Source organism: Elephas maximus, chromosome 4 (genome assembly GCF_024166365.1).
Source record: "Elephas maximus indicus isolate mEleMax1 chromosome 4, mEleMax1 primary haplotype, whole genome shotgun sequence".
In the NCBI taxonomy this organism is placed as follows: domain Eukaryota; kingdom Metazoa; phylum Chordata; class Mammalia; order Proboscidea; family Elephantidae; genus Elephas; species Elephas maximus.
Window position 1 is genome coordinate 124,732,960 of NC_064822.1, and position 15,119 is coordinate 124,748,078.

The 15,119-nt window shown below is 36.4% G+C and overlaps 1 protein-coding gene across 2 annotated transcripts in view; it reads left to right on the forward strand.

Moving 5' to 3' along the window:
• The window catches only part of TBK1 (TANK binding kinase 1), a 53,019-nt gene extending 39,093 nt beyond the window's left edge, over positions 1–13,926 (forward strand). The window contains exons 14-21 of one of the 2 annotated variants that reach the window (XM_049883780.1): positions 4,614–4,735; positions 4,835–4,911; positions 6,559–6,598; positions 7,138–7,239; positions 7,359–7,455; positions 7,934–8,040; positions 8,599–8,670; positions 11,735–13,923. In XM_049883780.1, coding sequence (XP_049739737.1) covers positions 4,614–4,735; positions 4,835–4,911; positions 6,559–6,598; positions 7,138–7,239; positions 7,359–7,455; positions 7,934–8,040; positions 8,599–8,670; positions 11,735–11,786 — 669 coding nt within the window. In that variant the 3' untranslated portion in view covers positions 11,787–13,923. Of the gene's footprint in view, positions 1–4,613; positions 4,736–4,834; positions 4,912–6,558; positions 6,599–7,137; positions 7,240–7,358; positions 7,456–7,933; positions 8,041–8,598; positions 8,671–11,734 lie in introns of both variants that reach the window. The other variant, XM_049883781.1, reaches the window with a different exon arrangement.
• Positions 13,927–15,119: the final 1,193 nt, after the last annotated feature.

Here is a 15,119-nt window from a genome sequence, read left to right on the forward strand (position 1 = left end):
TTTAAAATCAAGAAAGGTGTGCATCAGAATTGTATTCTTTCACCATACTTATTCAATCTATATGCTGAAAAAATAACCCAAGAAGCTGGATAGCTTAGTTATCTAGTGCTGCTATAACAGAAATACCACAGATGGATGGCTTTAACAAAGAGAAATTTAACCTTTCACAGTTAAGGAGGCTGGAGGTCCAAATTCAGGATGTCAGCTCTAGGGAAAGGCTTTCTCTCTCTGTTGGTTCTGGGGGACATTCCTTGTCATCAATCTTCCCCTTGTCATGGAGCTTCTCAATGCAGGAACCCCTGGTCCAAAGGATGCACTCTGCTCCCAGCTCTGCTTTCTTTGTGGTATGAGGTCCCCCTGTCTCCTTGCTTCTGTCTTTTATATCTCAAAAGAGATTGACTTGGAAATCTGTCTGGCATTTTCTTAAAAAGTTAGAAATCGAACTACCATACAACCCAGAAATCCCACTGCTCGGAATATACCGTAGAGAAGTAAGAGCCTTTACACGAACAGATATGTGCACACCCATGTTTATTGCAGCACAGTTTACAATAGCAAAAAGCTGGAAGCAACCAAGGTGTCCATCAACGGATAAATGGTTAAATAAATTATGGTATATTCACACAATGAAATACTACGCATCAATAAAGAACAGTGACGAATCTGTGAAACATTACATAACATGGAGGAACCTGGAAGGCATTATGCTGACTGAAATTAGTCAGATGCAAAAGGACAAATATTTTATAAGACCACTATTATAAGATCTTGAGAAATAGTATAAACTGAGAAGAACACATTCTTTTGTGGTTACGAGAGGGGGGAGGGAAGGAGGGTGGGAGAGGGTTATTTACTGATTAGTTAGTAGATAAGAAATATTTTAGGTGAAGGGAAAGACAATACTCAATACAGGGAAGGTCAGCTCAACTGGACTGGACCAAAAGCAAAGAAGTTACCAGGATAAACTGAATGCTTCGAAGGTCAGTGGAGCAAGGGCAAGGGTTTGAGGACTACAGCTTAAGGGGACTTCTAAGTCAATTGGCAAAATAATTCTATTATGAAAACATTCCACATCCCACTTTGAAGTGTGACGTCTGGGGTCTTAAATGCTAACAAGCGGCCATCTAAGAGGCATCAGTTGGTCTCAACCCACCTGGATCGAAGGAGAATGAAGAACACCAAGGTGACACGATAACTATGAGCACAAGAGACAGAAAGGGCCACATGAACCAGAGACTTACATCATCCTGAGACCAGAAGAACTAGATGGTGCCCGGCCACAACCGATGACTGCCCCGACAGGGAACACAACAGAACCCCTGAGGGAGCAGGAGATCAGTGGGATGCAGACCCCAAATTATCATAATAAGACCAGACTTAATGGTCTGACTGAGACTAGAAGAATCCCAGCAGTCATGGTCCCCAAACCTTCTGTTGGCCCGGGACAGGAACCATTCCCGAAGACAACTCATCAAACGTGGAAGGGACTGGACAATGGGTTGGAGAGAGATGCTGATGAAGAGTGAGCTACTTGTATCCAGTGGACACTTGAGACTGTGTTGGCATCTCCTGTCTGGAGGGGAGATGGGAAGGTAGAGAGGGTTAGAAACTGGCAAAACGGTCACGAGAGGAGAGACTGGAGGGAGGGAGCGGGCTGACTCATTAGGGGGAGAGTAAATGGGAGTATGTAGTAAGGTGTATATAGGCGTATGTGTGACAGACTTGATTTGTAAACTTTCACTTAAAGCACAATAAAAATTATTTAACAACAACAAAAAAAAGAGATTGACTTGAGACACAGCCTAACCTTATAGATTGAGTCCTGCTTCATTAACGTAACTGCCTCTAATCCTGCCTCATTAACATCATAGAGGTAGGATTTACAATATATAGGAAAATCATATCAGATCACAAAATTGTGGACACTCACACAGTACTAGGAATCATGGCCTAGCCAGGTTGACACACATTTTTGGGGGGCACAATTCAATCCATAACACTGGACTATATGAAGAAGAACACAGCATCAGGATTGAAGGAAGACTCATTAACAACCTTCAATAAGCAGATGACAACCTTGCTTGCTGAAAGTGAAGAGGACTGATGAAGATCAAAGACTACAGTCTTCAGTATGGATTACAGCTCAACATAAAACAAAAATCCTCACAACTGGATCAATAACATCATGATAAATGGAGAAAAGATTGAAGTTGTCAGGAATTTCATTTTACTTGGATCTACAGTCAACACCCATGGAAACAGCAGTAAAGAAATCAAACGACCCATTGCATTGGGCAGATCTGCTACAAAAGATCTCTTGAAAGTGTTAAAAAGCAAAGGTGTCACCTGGAAGACTAAGGTGCATCTCACCCAAGCCATGGTGTTTTCAGTCACTTCATATGCATGTGAAAGCTAGACAGTGAATAAGGAAGACCAGAGAAGAAGTGATGCCTTTGAATTATGATGTTGACAAAGAATATTGGATATACCATGGACTTGCAGAAGAACAAACAAATCTGTTTTGGAAGAAGTACAATCAGAGTGCTCCTTAGAATCAAGGATGGCAAGACTTTTATTTTATGCATCCATTTTCCCCTCTCTGTTAGATCATTTCCTATCAGCTTGTAAGCATGCTTTAATATTTTCTTTTTTAAAAACTCTAACTTGGTGAAGAATATTGAATATACAATGGACTGCCAGAATAAACAAATCTGTCTTGGAAGAAGTAGAGCCAGAATGCTCCATAGATGCGAAGATGGTGAGACTTTGTCTCACGTACTTTGGACATGTTATCAGGAGGGACCAGTCCCTGGAGAAGAACATTATGTTTGGTAAAGTAGATGGTCAGCAAAAGAGAGGAAGACCCTCAACGAGATGGATTGACATGGTGGCTACTACCGTGAGCTCAAGCATAGCAACAATTGTAAAGATGGAGCAGAACCCAGGAAATGTTTTGTTCTCTTGTACATAGAATCGCTTTGAGTCAGGAACGACTCGGTGGCACCTAACGACAATAAATGGTTGTTACTCCATGAACATATAATTTTAATTTTTTTGTGTAACATCATAGTATAGGCGTTTTACAGTTTTTTGGCAGTACTTTTTTAGTAGACATAATATTACAGCCAATGGAATCATTATAGTTTACTTATTATTCCCCTGTTGTTGGTATTTCAGGTTGTTTGCTATTTTTTACTCAGCTATGTAATGCTATAAGAAGTAACTTTGTTCGTAAACTATTTTTCATATTTTGAAGTATTTAACATATTCTCAACATCAGTGTTAAAGAAAACAGATACCCTAAAAACTGATATACATTTCACTATATAAAATTTTTAATTTTCTATGTTAAAATGTTAAAAAGCAAATAAACTGGAAAAATGTATTAAACAGTTTGTTATACAAATAGCTCATACAAATTGATAAGAAAGGCATTACGTCAGCAATAAGTAAATGAGTAAAGACCATGTACAAATAATTTACAAATGAAGAAAAATACATCTAGTGAATAAACTCTTGGGGAAAATATGTCCAGCCACAATAATGATAGAAAATTGTGTATTTTAATAACAGTAAGATAACTTTTTTGCCTTTCAGATTAATAAGGCTTTAAAAATTATACCAGTGCTAACAAGAGCACACCCTTTTAAAAGGGCAGTTTTTGTTACTAGTGGCAGTGTAAGCCTGTGGCACAAGTGCTCAGCTGCTAGCCAAAAGGTTCAGAATCAACTCTGTGACAGCTTACAACAACATCTGCCTTGAAAAGCAGTAGTGTGTATTAGGAGCCTTCAAGTACTGAGTCATAGTTGATCCTTTAATTCTAACCTCCATCGTTCCTTCAAAAGTTTTCCAAATACGTCTAAATAAGATTTACAGATAAGTGATTAATTTACTAAGCTTGACTTGAATAGAACCTTAAATATGGTTTATTTTCATTTTCTGTTCTAAGAGTAGTGTTTTTTTGTTTTGGGGGGATTTTTTGGCCTCTAAACAAAGAACAAATATTGGATACCTACACTTTATACTTGGAACCATGCTAATGGTTTTATGTTGGTTCTCATAATTAATATTCACATCAACTCTGTCAATTAACTTATTAGTCATATTTTTATATGTAAGGAAACAAGCTTAATTTGATGATTAAAAGTACTTTGCAGTTTCTTAAAGGATGTTTAATGTATAAAATGTTTTCTAAAATGACTTAGGACTGATTAGTCTCACGTTTTATTATCATATTTCATCATATCGTAAGATTTTTTTTCACGTTTAACATTCTGAGATTTGTCTTAGGATTAAAGGTACATTTAGTTTAGCTGGATCGTTTTTATTTCTTAGTGGTATATGAAGTGCTGGTACATCTTACATCAGGTCTTATTGATAAAATTTGACTGAGTTTCTTGACATATAAATAGTTAAGGAATTCCAGTGTAACTCTCGGTGGTTATCAACTTAAGAACGAATCTTTGCATTTAAAAATGGAAACAATCACTTAAACTTTGAATTGAAGTAATGTATGAAAAAGAAATATGATCCATACTTTAGACTCCATTGACATTGTGATTATCATTTATGATTTTTGGCAATCTGGATCTCAACTCATTGGTTTTATTTAGCTTTCCAGTTCTCAGGGAACAATAGAAACCAGTCTTCAGGATATTGAAAGCAAATTGTCTCCAGGTGGATTGCTGGCAGATACATGGGCACATCAAGAAGGCACTCATCCAAAAGACAGAAAGTAGGTTATAACTTTATCTGTAATTTCTGCTCTTAATATTTAAATGTCCTTTTTCACATGGATTCAGTTAATTTATTTGGATTTTTCTTCTTTAAATAGTGTAGAAAGGCTACAAGTCCTGTTAAATTGCATCACAGAGATATACTGTCAGTTCAAAAAAGACAAAGCAGAACGTAGTAAGTAAAATTTGCCATTTGTTAATCTGATGAATCAGTCTTAGTAGTTCTAATTCAGTTTAATTAACTTAGTATATTTGTAAGGGTGGCTACTTGAGTTATTTATTTCAGATATGTGATTCCCTCAGGAAAGAAGTTGGGTCTACTAAAAATTATTCCTGAAACAGACATTTTGAATATTTTTAAGTATTTTAAATCAGTGGTCTTGAGCTCCAAAACGTCTATAAACCAGGCAGGTAACAGAAATAAGTGAGATTGGCCGATGGGGCTGAGGAGTACTAGAGGAGGTGTATCCCATCTAAAGGGGACAGCCACTACTCAAGGGTCACTTGACTTATGGCCCAATCTTCCTATTTCTTAAAAGAAGCAAGAATACGGATTTTGCTAGAAATATCCTGTCTTTTATTTTTTTTCCCCCCGTAGACACCTTTTAAAATGCTTTTATTTATTTATTTTTGTTGTGCTTTAGATGAAGTTTTACAGAACAAATTAGCTTTTCATTAAACAGTTAATACACATATTGGTTTGTGACATTGGTTGCCAACCCCCCGACATGTCAACATTCTCCTCTTCTCAACCTTGGGTTCCCCATTACCAGCTTTCCTGCCACCTCCTGCCTTCTTGTCCTTGTCCCTGGACTGGTGTGCCCATTTAGTCTCCATTTGTTTGATGGGCCTGTCTAATGAAGGGTGAACCTCAGGAGTGATTTCATTACTGATATAAAAGGATGTCCAGGGCCATACTCTTGAGGTTTCTCCAGTCTCTGTCAGACCAGCAAGTCTGGTTTTGGTTTTTAGGTTTTTTTGTTTTTTTTGTGAGTTAGAAACATGTTCTACATGTTTCTCCGGCTCTATCTGGGACCCTCTGTTGTGATCCCTGTCAGAGCAATCGGTAGTGGTAGCCAGGCACCATCTTGTTGTGCTGGACTCAGTCTTATGGAGGCTGTAGTACATGTGGTCCATTAATCTTTTGGACTAATCTTCCCTCGTGTCTTTGGTTTTCTTCATTCCCTCTTGCTCCAGACGGGGTGACACCAGTGGACTATCTTAGATGGTGCTTACAAGCTTTTAAGACTCCGGAGTCCACACACCAAAGTAAAATGTAGAACATGCCAGTTGAGCTAGATATTCCCTGAGACCATGGTCTCCACAGCCCTCAGCCCAGTAATTTGGTCCTTCAGGGAGTTTGGATGTATCTATGGAGCTTCCATGACCTTGCCTTGTACAAGTTGTGCTGGCTTTCCCAGTGTTGTGTACTGTCTTATCCTTTACCCAAGTTACCGCTTATCTGTTGTCTATTTAGTGTTTTTCCCTCCCAACCTTCCCTCCCTCATAACCATCAAAGATTGTTTCTTTTTGTATAGTAAACCTTTTCATGGGTTTTGTACTAGTGGTCTCATAGGAATATCCTGATTTTTAAATGTTGGCAGTCAATTTTTTTTTTTTTTAATGCTATCACCGTACAGACCAAATAAAAACATTTGTGGGCCGTATTATCCCATGGACCACCAGTTTGTGACATCTGCTTTAAACTCCTAGCTCCTTTGAAGCAATAATATAAATATAAATCATAAAAATGTAAAAATATGTGTATATCTTGATTTTATGATTCTACCTTTACAAAAGTAATTTTTTTTCTTATTTCTAGGGCTAGCTTATAATGAAGAACAAATTCACAGATTTGATAAGTAAGTATTCAGATTATGTTTAATATACTCTTTGGTGCTCTTTTTGTTACCTTACTAACATGATTCTTAGTTGAAATTAATTGCAATTAAAAGTACCTTTTTAAATCTTGACTTTCCAGGATTACTACTATGTGTGCACATTTTTGAGTTCCTCATCAAATTGCACTCATCTGGTCCTGGTTAGGAGGCTACCTAGACAGAAGGGGTGGTGGGGAGAATGTGGATCACCATTCCACTCAGTCTTCTGCTTCATGTGCTCTGATTGCAGAGAACAGATAATAGAGAAGGCAGGGAAGGACAGACGTAACCACCTACTTAGCCTTAATCCTCGTTGAGTATTTTTTTTGGCACTGTCGTCTTTGCACCTTTTTCCTCTTGCTGCTCTAACATCTACCTTAGAGATCTTTGCTGTCTACTGTAAATACCAAAACGCTACAACAGTCCCAGGAAATGGATTGATTTCAAATGTTTGAATATTTTTTAATATTGGAGATAGAGTGAAATTGGTCTAAGCCTCTTTGGTTATTTCTAAATTACAGGCAAAAACTGTATTACCATGCAACAAAAGCTATGACCCACTTTGCGGATGAATGTGTTAAAAAGTACGAAGCATTTTTGGATAAGTCAGAAGAATGGATGAGGTAAGTAAATGTGTGTTGGGGTGGGTGTGGTTGACTGCAATATGCAGTTTAATGTTTGTGCTATTTTAAAAGTAATATTTCACTAGGCTACCTATTAATCGATTGTTTTTGATTTTCAGAAAGATGCTCCATTTAAGGAAACAGTTGTTATCTCTAACTAATCAGTGTTTTGATATTGAAGAAGAAGTATCAAAGTATCAGGACTACACTAATGAGGTATAGCTATCAAAAATCTTTACATCTAGAAAAAACCTTTTTCTCCCTTTGGCAAAAATAAAATTCTTCTCAATTTATACCTGATAGTAATTGAGAAGGGAGAAATAAGGTATAATGTGCCTATACCATATTTTTACAGCAAAAAACTTAGCATAGTAAGCTTGCAAAAATACCTTACAGGGAGGCGGTGTGGTTGGCAAACATAAAAGGCACGTAAAAATATGGTATTCCGTTTTTTCACTCTCATTTTTGTATGTATTCCAAGCCAAATTTTAAAAATTCAGGTATTTTACAACTCAAAGCATCTGGTAGACCATTCTTTTATCATCTATAAGAAAAGAGTTTTTAATTTATTATTAATGGTTTTGAAATAAAAATTTAAAGCTATAAAGGGCTTATTAAAATCTGTAATATTTGGTTCTAAAAATCTATAGTAAGTATTCTATTGTGTGATTGATGTAGGTTTTTGGTATTTCAGTTACAAGAAACTTTGCCTCAGAAAATGTTTGCAGCCTCCAGTGGAATCAAACATACCATGACCCCAATTTATCCAAGTTCTAACACATTAGTGGAAATGACTCTTGGGTAAGAAACTTAGTCTGTAACTACATTGTTTTCATTTTAGTTGTGATCTTGCTCTTATATTTTGAAGTTTTTTATGTTTCCTTTGAGTACAATGTTTGACAGTGTTATTATATGAGGTACTTGAATCTAGAGAACTAAAACGTAAATATACTGTATTTTTCACAAATAACACGTGCTTTCTGTGTTTGTTTGCTGGCTGTGCCCTCCCTCTCCTTGGCCCCCTCTTGCCCCCCAGTATTTTCATAAGAGTGCTCTGCTCATTGACAACAATATGTGGGAGAGGACTGGCATGGTGGCACTTGTGGGGGTGCCTCAAGGGGGGAAGGCAGAGCTGGCAAACAAACACAGAAGGCATGTATTGGTTGCATAAAAAAAACGGTAATTATAGAAGTGTGCGGGGGGACAGGAGATACATGGAAACTCTGTTCTGTGAAATTTTTCTATAAACCTAAAACCGCTCTAAACCTAAAGTGTATTAAAGTCAAATATACGTAATTCTGAAACATTTGCATACTTGTTTTGAGCAGAGGTGCTTATTCGTTTATTTTATATGTATAGTATGAAGAAATTAAAGGAAGAGATGGAAGGTGTGGTTAAAGAACTTGCTGAAAATAATCATATTTTAGAAAGGTAAGTAATACAAAAATTGCACTGTGATTTTATATACAGTTGAATACGTATTTATCTATACTCGTGTCTGCTTCTTGTATCAATAGGCTAAGCAGGGAAAAGGGATATAAAGTCAGATCCCTTACACTTTTTAATGTGATTGTGAAATCATTGATTCCATTTTATAGAAGAATCTGGGAGGATTAGTACAGTTATTTGCTTATTTGAATCAATTTTTGAGAACCAAAATCTTTTGCACATCATTTTCCATAATTACTCATTAAAATCATAATTGTCAGTTTTGGGAACCAGAGTTGCTGATAAGATAGGAGTCCTCTGATTGGTGCTCTGTAACCTGTGGAGCCCTCTGCAGAGCTCCTTGCAGGGCGAGTGGCCTGTGTAAGAAGCTGGTGCCTGTTTACTGTCTACAAAGTCCTGATATGGCAGGGAGAAAGAATCTGAAAAGGTACAGCGCTAATAAGGCCATTTTTGGGTGGCTGGTTCCTCATATTTGGCCTTGTAGTAGAGCCTTCACTTTCAGCCCTTAGGTACTCTCCAGGTTCTCCAACCTTGAAAACACTAATAAATACATTTCACGTTTATAAATGCCAAATAAAGCAGTCAGAATTGACTCTACGGCAGCTAATAACATCAAGAACAAGGCTTGGAAAGATTAAGTACCAGGAAATAATATGGTTTTTGAGCTGTATGCAGAAAGTTATCAGACAGTTCTGTGGTATTATCTGATTTTTTAAAATATGAGTTGATTTTTAGAATGCATTCTACTATGAAAAATTCAAACAATTATTATAATTCTAAAAACTTGATAACAAACAACCTTTCTCGTGACACCCCCATCCACAGCGGTAATCACTATTAATAGGTTGGTGTGCATGTATTTGTTTTATAGGAATAGAATCATTCTGTTCATACTGGTTTAGTCCCCCCCCCCCACTAAGTGTTGTATTAAAGGTATTCTTTTCATGCCCATACACTAAATTACGGTAATCTCTCTCATTTTCACCCAATTGCCTAGTATTTCAGTGTATGGATCTACCATAGCCTTTGTAACCCATCCCTATTGGGCATTTCATTTGTTTCTAATTTCTCACCATTTGAAAACCATGCCTTGGTGAACATCCTTGTATATATATGCCTTCATATGTGTTTGTCAGAATTTTTGCGGGATCAATTTATGTGAAATTGTTGGGTCACAGGGTATGGACATTTAAATTTTCAATGTGTTGTTAATTTGTTCTTTAAAAGCATCATGTTACTGTTCCACAGAGACAAAAACTATGCCTTTTCAACACTGAATCAGCTTTTTTTCAGTGTTTGCCAGTTTGTTTAGTAAAAACTGATATCTTAATGTTTTAATTTGCATTTCTCTAGCTAATAGTGATGTCAAGCATCTTTTTATATTTTTATTGACTGTTTATTTTTTCTGTGAATTGCCTGTTTTTTGTTTTTTAATCTTTTTCTGTTGGTTTGTAGGAACTATGTAGTAACTAACTTACTATAGTACCCAATTTATACTTCACAACTTCAGCTAAACCCTAAATTTATCTTGTAGGGCTAAAGATCAGCAAGTAGAAGCAACTGTTAAAATACACTTTAGCAAACTTTTATATTGAGTCACTTATGCCTTGTGGATTAAAATCCCCAATTCCCAAAGCATGCCCAATAAATCAGTTCCCTTTGTGGTTTATTTGCAGGTTCTTTATGTCAGTATGTGGGTGATATCGTGGCATAATTTTAAATATTAAGTGACAATCCAAGTGACAGAATTAGTGATAGAAGCCAGGTCTCATGTAGAATGTTGTTCCACTCTCTCTCCACGTGAATATCCCATACTACTTCATGTATTATCACGCTTCACAAATCAGTTTCCCCTCTAATTTCCTCATCCTCTTCAGTGAGATCACCTTTCTCCTGCTCTCTTGAACATAAAATATTTTAGACACTTAGTCTTCTTTACTTCTTCTCATCAAGATTGGTAACCTTCTTTTAAAATCTTCCTTCCCTCTCATCACCATAATTCAGATCGCCTTTCCCTTTCACAGAACCATGATGGCACAATGGTTACGAACTCAACTGCTAACCAAAAGTTCAGCAGTTCGATTCCACCAGCCACTCCTTGGAAACCCTGTAAAAAAACTCATTGCCATCAAGTCGATTCCGACTCACAGAAACCCTATGGGGCAGTTCTACTCTGTCCTATAAGGTCATTATGAGTCGACAGCAACGGATTTGGTTTGGTTTGGTTTCTCTCTCACGTGTGAGCTGTGGTAATAACCTATTAACCTATTTTCTTAACCCCAGGCTCTTCCCATCTGTAATGGATATTATAGCCAAAGTAACCTCCCAAATACTGATCTAGTCATATTACTCTCTTGGCTTAAAAACCGCTAAGCTCCTATTACCTAAAAGGTCGATTTTAAGTTCACACTTCCATTCAAAGAATATTAACAGTCTGGCCCCAACCTAGTCACTCAGTGTTATTGCCCAGAAGTCCCCAAAATAGCGTTACGTTATTTCTAGCAAGTTTCCATTTCTCAATATCCCTTGAGTATGTCAGACTTAATCCTATCATTGATGTAGACTTACTCTATATCATCATTGCTTATAATTCCCATCCCATTCCACCAAAAAGAAATTATGCAGCTCTTACTAACACTTTTCTAGATTATATCTCTCCCCATTTTCTCTTAAGAAGTCTTCCCCAGTCACTGCATTGTATTTTTTCCATATATTTTTATTAACACCACTGTGCTTCAGAGTAAGAAATAAAACAAATCATAGGTGCTTAAACGCTTTAAAAATAACCCTGGTGGTGTAGTAGTTAAGTGCTACAGCTGCTAACCAAGAGGTCGGCAGTTCGAATCCACCAGATGCTCTTTGGAAACTCTATCAGGCAGTTCTACTCTGTCCTATAGGGTCGCTAGGAGTCGGCATTGACTCGACGGCAGTGGATTTTTCTTTTTCTATTTTTTTGGTTTTTGGAAAGTATTCTGTGTTCTTCTTTAAGATGTTGGGGGCCAAATAAATAAATCTTTTGAAATTGTTTTTCTTTTTTGTGTTTTAGGTTTGGCTCTTTGACCATGGATGGTGGCCTTCGGAATGTTGACTGTCTTTAACTTTCTAAGAAGTTTGAGAAAAGTTTCCATTTGCACAAGAAAATAATGCAAGGGCATTAAATGAATGCCTCTGTAAGTGGTCTCTTGTTTCTACAGTTCAGTATTTGATGTGGGAATGTAAATATGTACTATATTGTAAATACATAAAAAATATATTAATTTTTGGCTGCTGTTAAAATGTAATTTTACCTTTTAACATTTATAATTACATGAGGAAATTTGACCTCAGTGAGCCCTAGAAGAAAGCCATGACAAATATGTCGAGATACTGATCCTCTACTCTTCTGTAGAGATTGTTAGGACTAGCCAAGTCGTATTTCTCTGACTGCCTACTGAGAACATTTTTAAGTGGAGCCAAAATTGGCATCCTTACAAATCAGAGAAGACTGATAGTTGATATGTTTGTAAGTGGTAGAATGGAGAAGTGGCTTTTGTAAATGAGGAACAGAACCAAACCACTGTTTTACTGGGATCACAGTTTTCTTGAGAAGAATAAAATGGCATTATTTCATTTTACAAGGTGCCCAGACCCCCAGGTATCTTTGTATCTGTTTAATTTCAGGTGATGAATTACTGTGCAAAATTTTCAATGTGATTCAATTATTAAACACTGTTCATTTTTCTTTTGGCCTTAAACATACAATTGTCATAAAAATTTTAGGGCCATTTCAGTTGTTTTAAGCTGTATATTTTTTCTTTAGTTCTGCTTACTACTTCATGAAAAAATGTCAATAAATTTCTTGATTTTAATTTAAACAGTTTGTGTGTATCTGTACACAATTTAAGAAAAAGAAGTTATCTTTTGAAAGAAATAGTGTGGGTGATGATGTAAATTATTCTCAGATATTGGCTGTGGGGGCAATTTTATGTCTTTTATAAACCCAATGATTACAAGTTAAGTCAAAGTCCTTTTATAAATTTATGTTATACAGATTCAAAAGGTACATTCTCTTTGAAAAATCTACCCAGAGCTCAGACTAAGAATTGTGCTCAGCAAAAAATTATTTCATCTCCCTAGGGTTTTCATTTGTTTTTGTTTTGGTCTCTGGTTTATCAGACTAATGAAGTGTAATTATATACAGTGTGTGTATCATAAAAAATATTATGTTCTAAAAGGTACATTTGACTACCATGGACATCAGAAAATAAATTGCTTTAAAAACTGAAAATGAATTAAGATTGTATTTGAGATAGTTGATTCATTATTGTAGTAGGGAATTTTGAGTGTCACCTATACACATTATAGAAATAAGTGCCTAGGAGAGTTATTTATATAAATACAGTTATCCCCTGTCCTGAGAGTGTATGCAGTGAGGGAATGTTTAATCCCTCTTGATTGTAATTTTCCATTGGACATCTAACATGTATATCTTTAATTGTATAGTTTAAATGTTTGTGTCACTGAGCATTAGGTAAAATTTTACTCAAATTATGTGATCAGTATATTTATAAATTGAGTATTTTAGCACTGTAGAAAAGAATACCAATAAACAAACCCTTTCTGGAGGGATCGTATTTTTTATTAGTTGTATTGATAAAAACAAGACTGCTTTATTCCCCATGACAATGACATGGAAACCAAGTGTTCTTGGTGTCACTATTTTACACTCAAAAATGCATCCTCAAAGAAAACTGAAGATACAAGGGAAAGATTAGTTCAGAGGACTAACGGACCACATCTGCTGCAGCCTCCACCAGACTGAGTCCAGCACACCTAGATGGTGCTCGGCTACCATCGCTGACTGCTCGGACAGGGATCAAAGTAGAGGGTCCCAGACAGAGCTGGAGAAAGATGTAAAACAAAATTCTAACTCACAAAAAAGGACCAGACTTACTGGCCTGACAGAGTCTGGAGAAATCCCCAGGGTATGGCCCCCAAACACCTTTTTGCTCAGTAATGAAGTCACTCCCGAGGTTCACCTTTCGACCAAAGATAGGCCCATAAAACAAAACAAGACTAATGGAGCACACCAGCCCTGGGGCAGGGACTAGAAGGAAGGAGGGAACAGGAAAGCTGGTAATAGGGAACCCAAGGTTGAGAGGGGGAGAGTGTTGACATGTCCTGGGGTTGTTAACCAATGTCATAAAACAATATGTGTACTGTTTAATGAGAAATTAGTTTGTTCTGTAAACCTTCATCGAAAGTACAATTAAAAATAAAAGTAGAAAAAAATGCATCCTCATTGAAAATGTTTTTAAATCAATAAATATAAGGTGATATAGTCTACTAATCTAATATTCAGAGCGACTGTTTAGTGAAATTAGCTTTAAAATAAGTTGCATCTTTAGTAGCTCTTTTTTTCAACATTAGAATATATTTCCAAAAGATAGCGATTAATGGTATAAAAAGTAGTGTATATAACAAGCAGAGGAGATAGTGGATTTAACTCAACATAAAAGAGAGATTGTAGTTCATACAGCAGAAGAAATAATCAAATATGAAATAAATGATTGTGAGGTATCTGAAAGGAAATAAACAAGAAGAATTAGAGGTTAGGAAAGAAACATGGAAAATAATCCCATAACATCTTCTAAAATTATAATTTGCAATTACCAGATGCTATATTGGTGCCTTATAGACGTCATTACACTGTCTCAAGTAGAGTGCCTCCTCTTAGATATAAAAGATCTTCTCAAAATATTTTTTGAGCCCATTAGTGAAATACTCAACATAAAAATCTAAAGCAGGACCCTGGAAAAATCTTGCTTTTTTACACATTTCTTGATACATAAGAATCCAGTTCTTTTTTTTTTTTTTTCTGCAGTAAATTCCTGCCAAGGTTTACAATAGGTATCATTTTTTCAGTGAAAAAAAACCCACAAAACAAATGAGATCAAGGTTATAACTTTGGGAGATAACTTGTCGTTCACCACTATGTCCTAAAAATTGTCATTGACAGTTCTTGTTTCATATGCTTGGTTAGCGGATACTGGTTTCTTCACTCTGAAAATAATTGTGTTTGTATGAAGAGAGTGGGGAAGTCTGTGCTTAAAAGTTACCAAGTGTTGTATTAGGTTAGAGTTTCTGAAGCTTAAAACTTTCTTTAGAAAGAACATCTATTAATACAGTTTCTGGTTATGAGGGCCAAGGTCTAAAGGACAAACCAAAGGAATGACAGAGGAAGGGGATTTAGGGCTAACAGGTGGTCTCCAGACATATTGGCTGAAAGAGTTCACAGCTAAAGTGTCACATGTGGGTGTCGCCGTGTTTTCCTATTCTCTGCTCTCTGTAGCACTGTTAGTTCTAGCAATGGCTATAAGAAGTGACTTTAGCAAGACCTTCAGGAGACTAGCCCGGCTCTTTTACTGGTTCCCCAAGTCCCTAACCTGCTC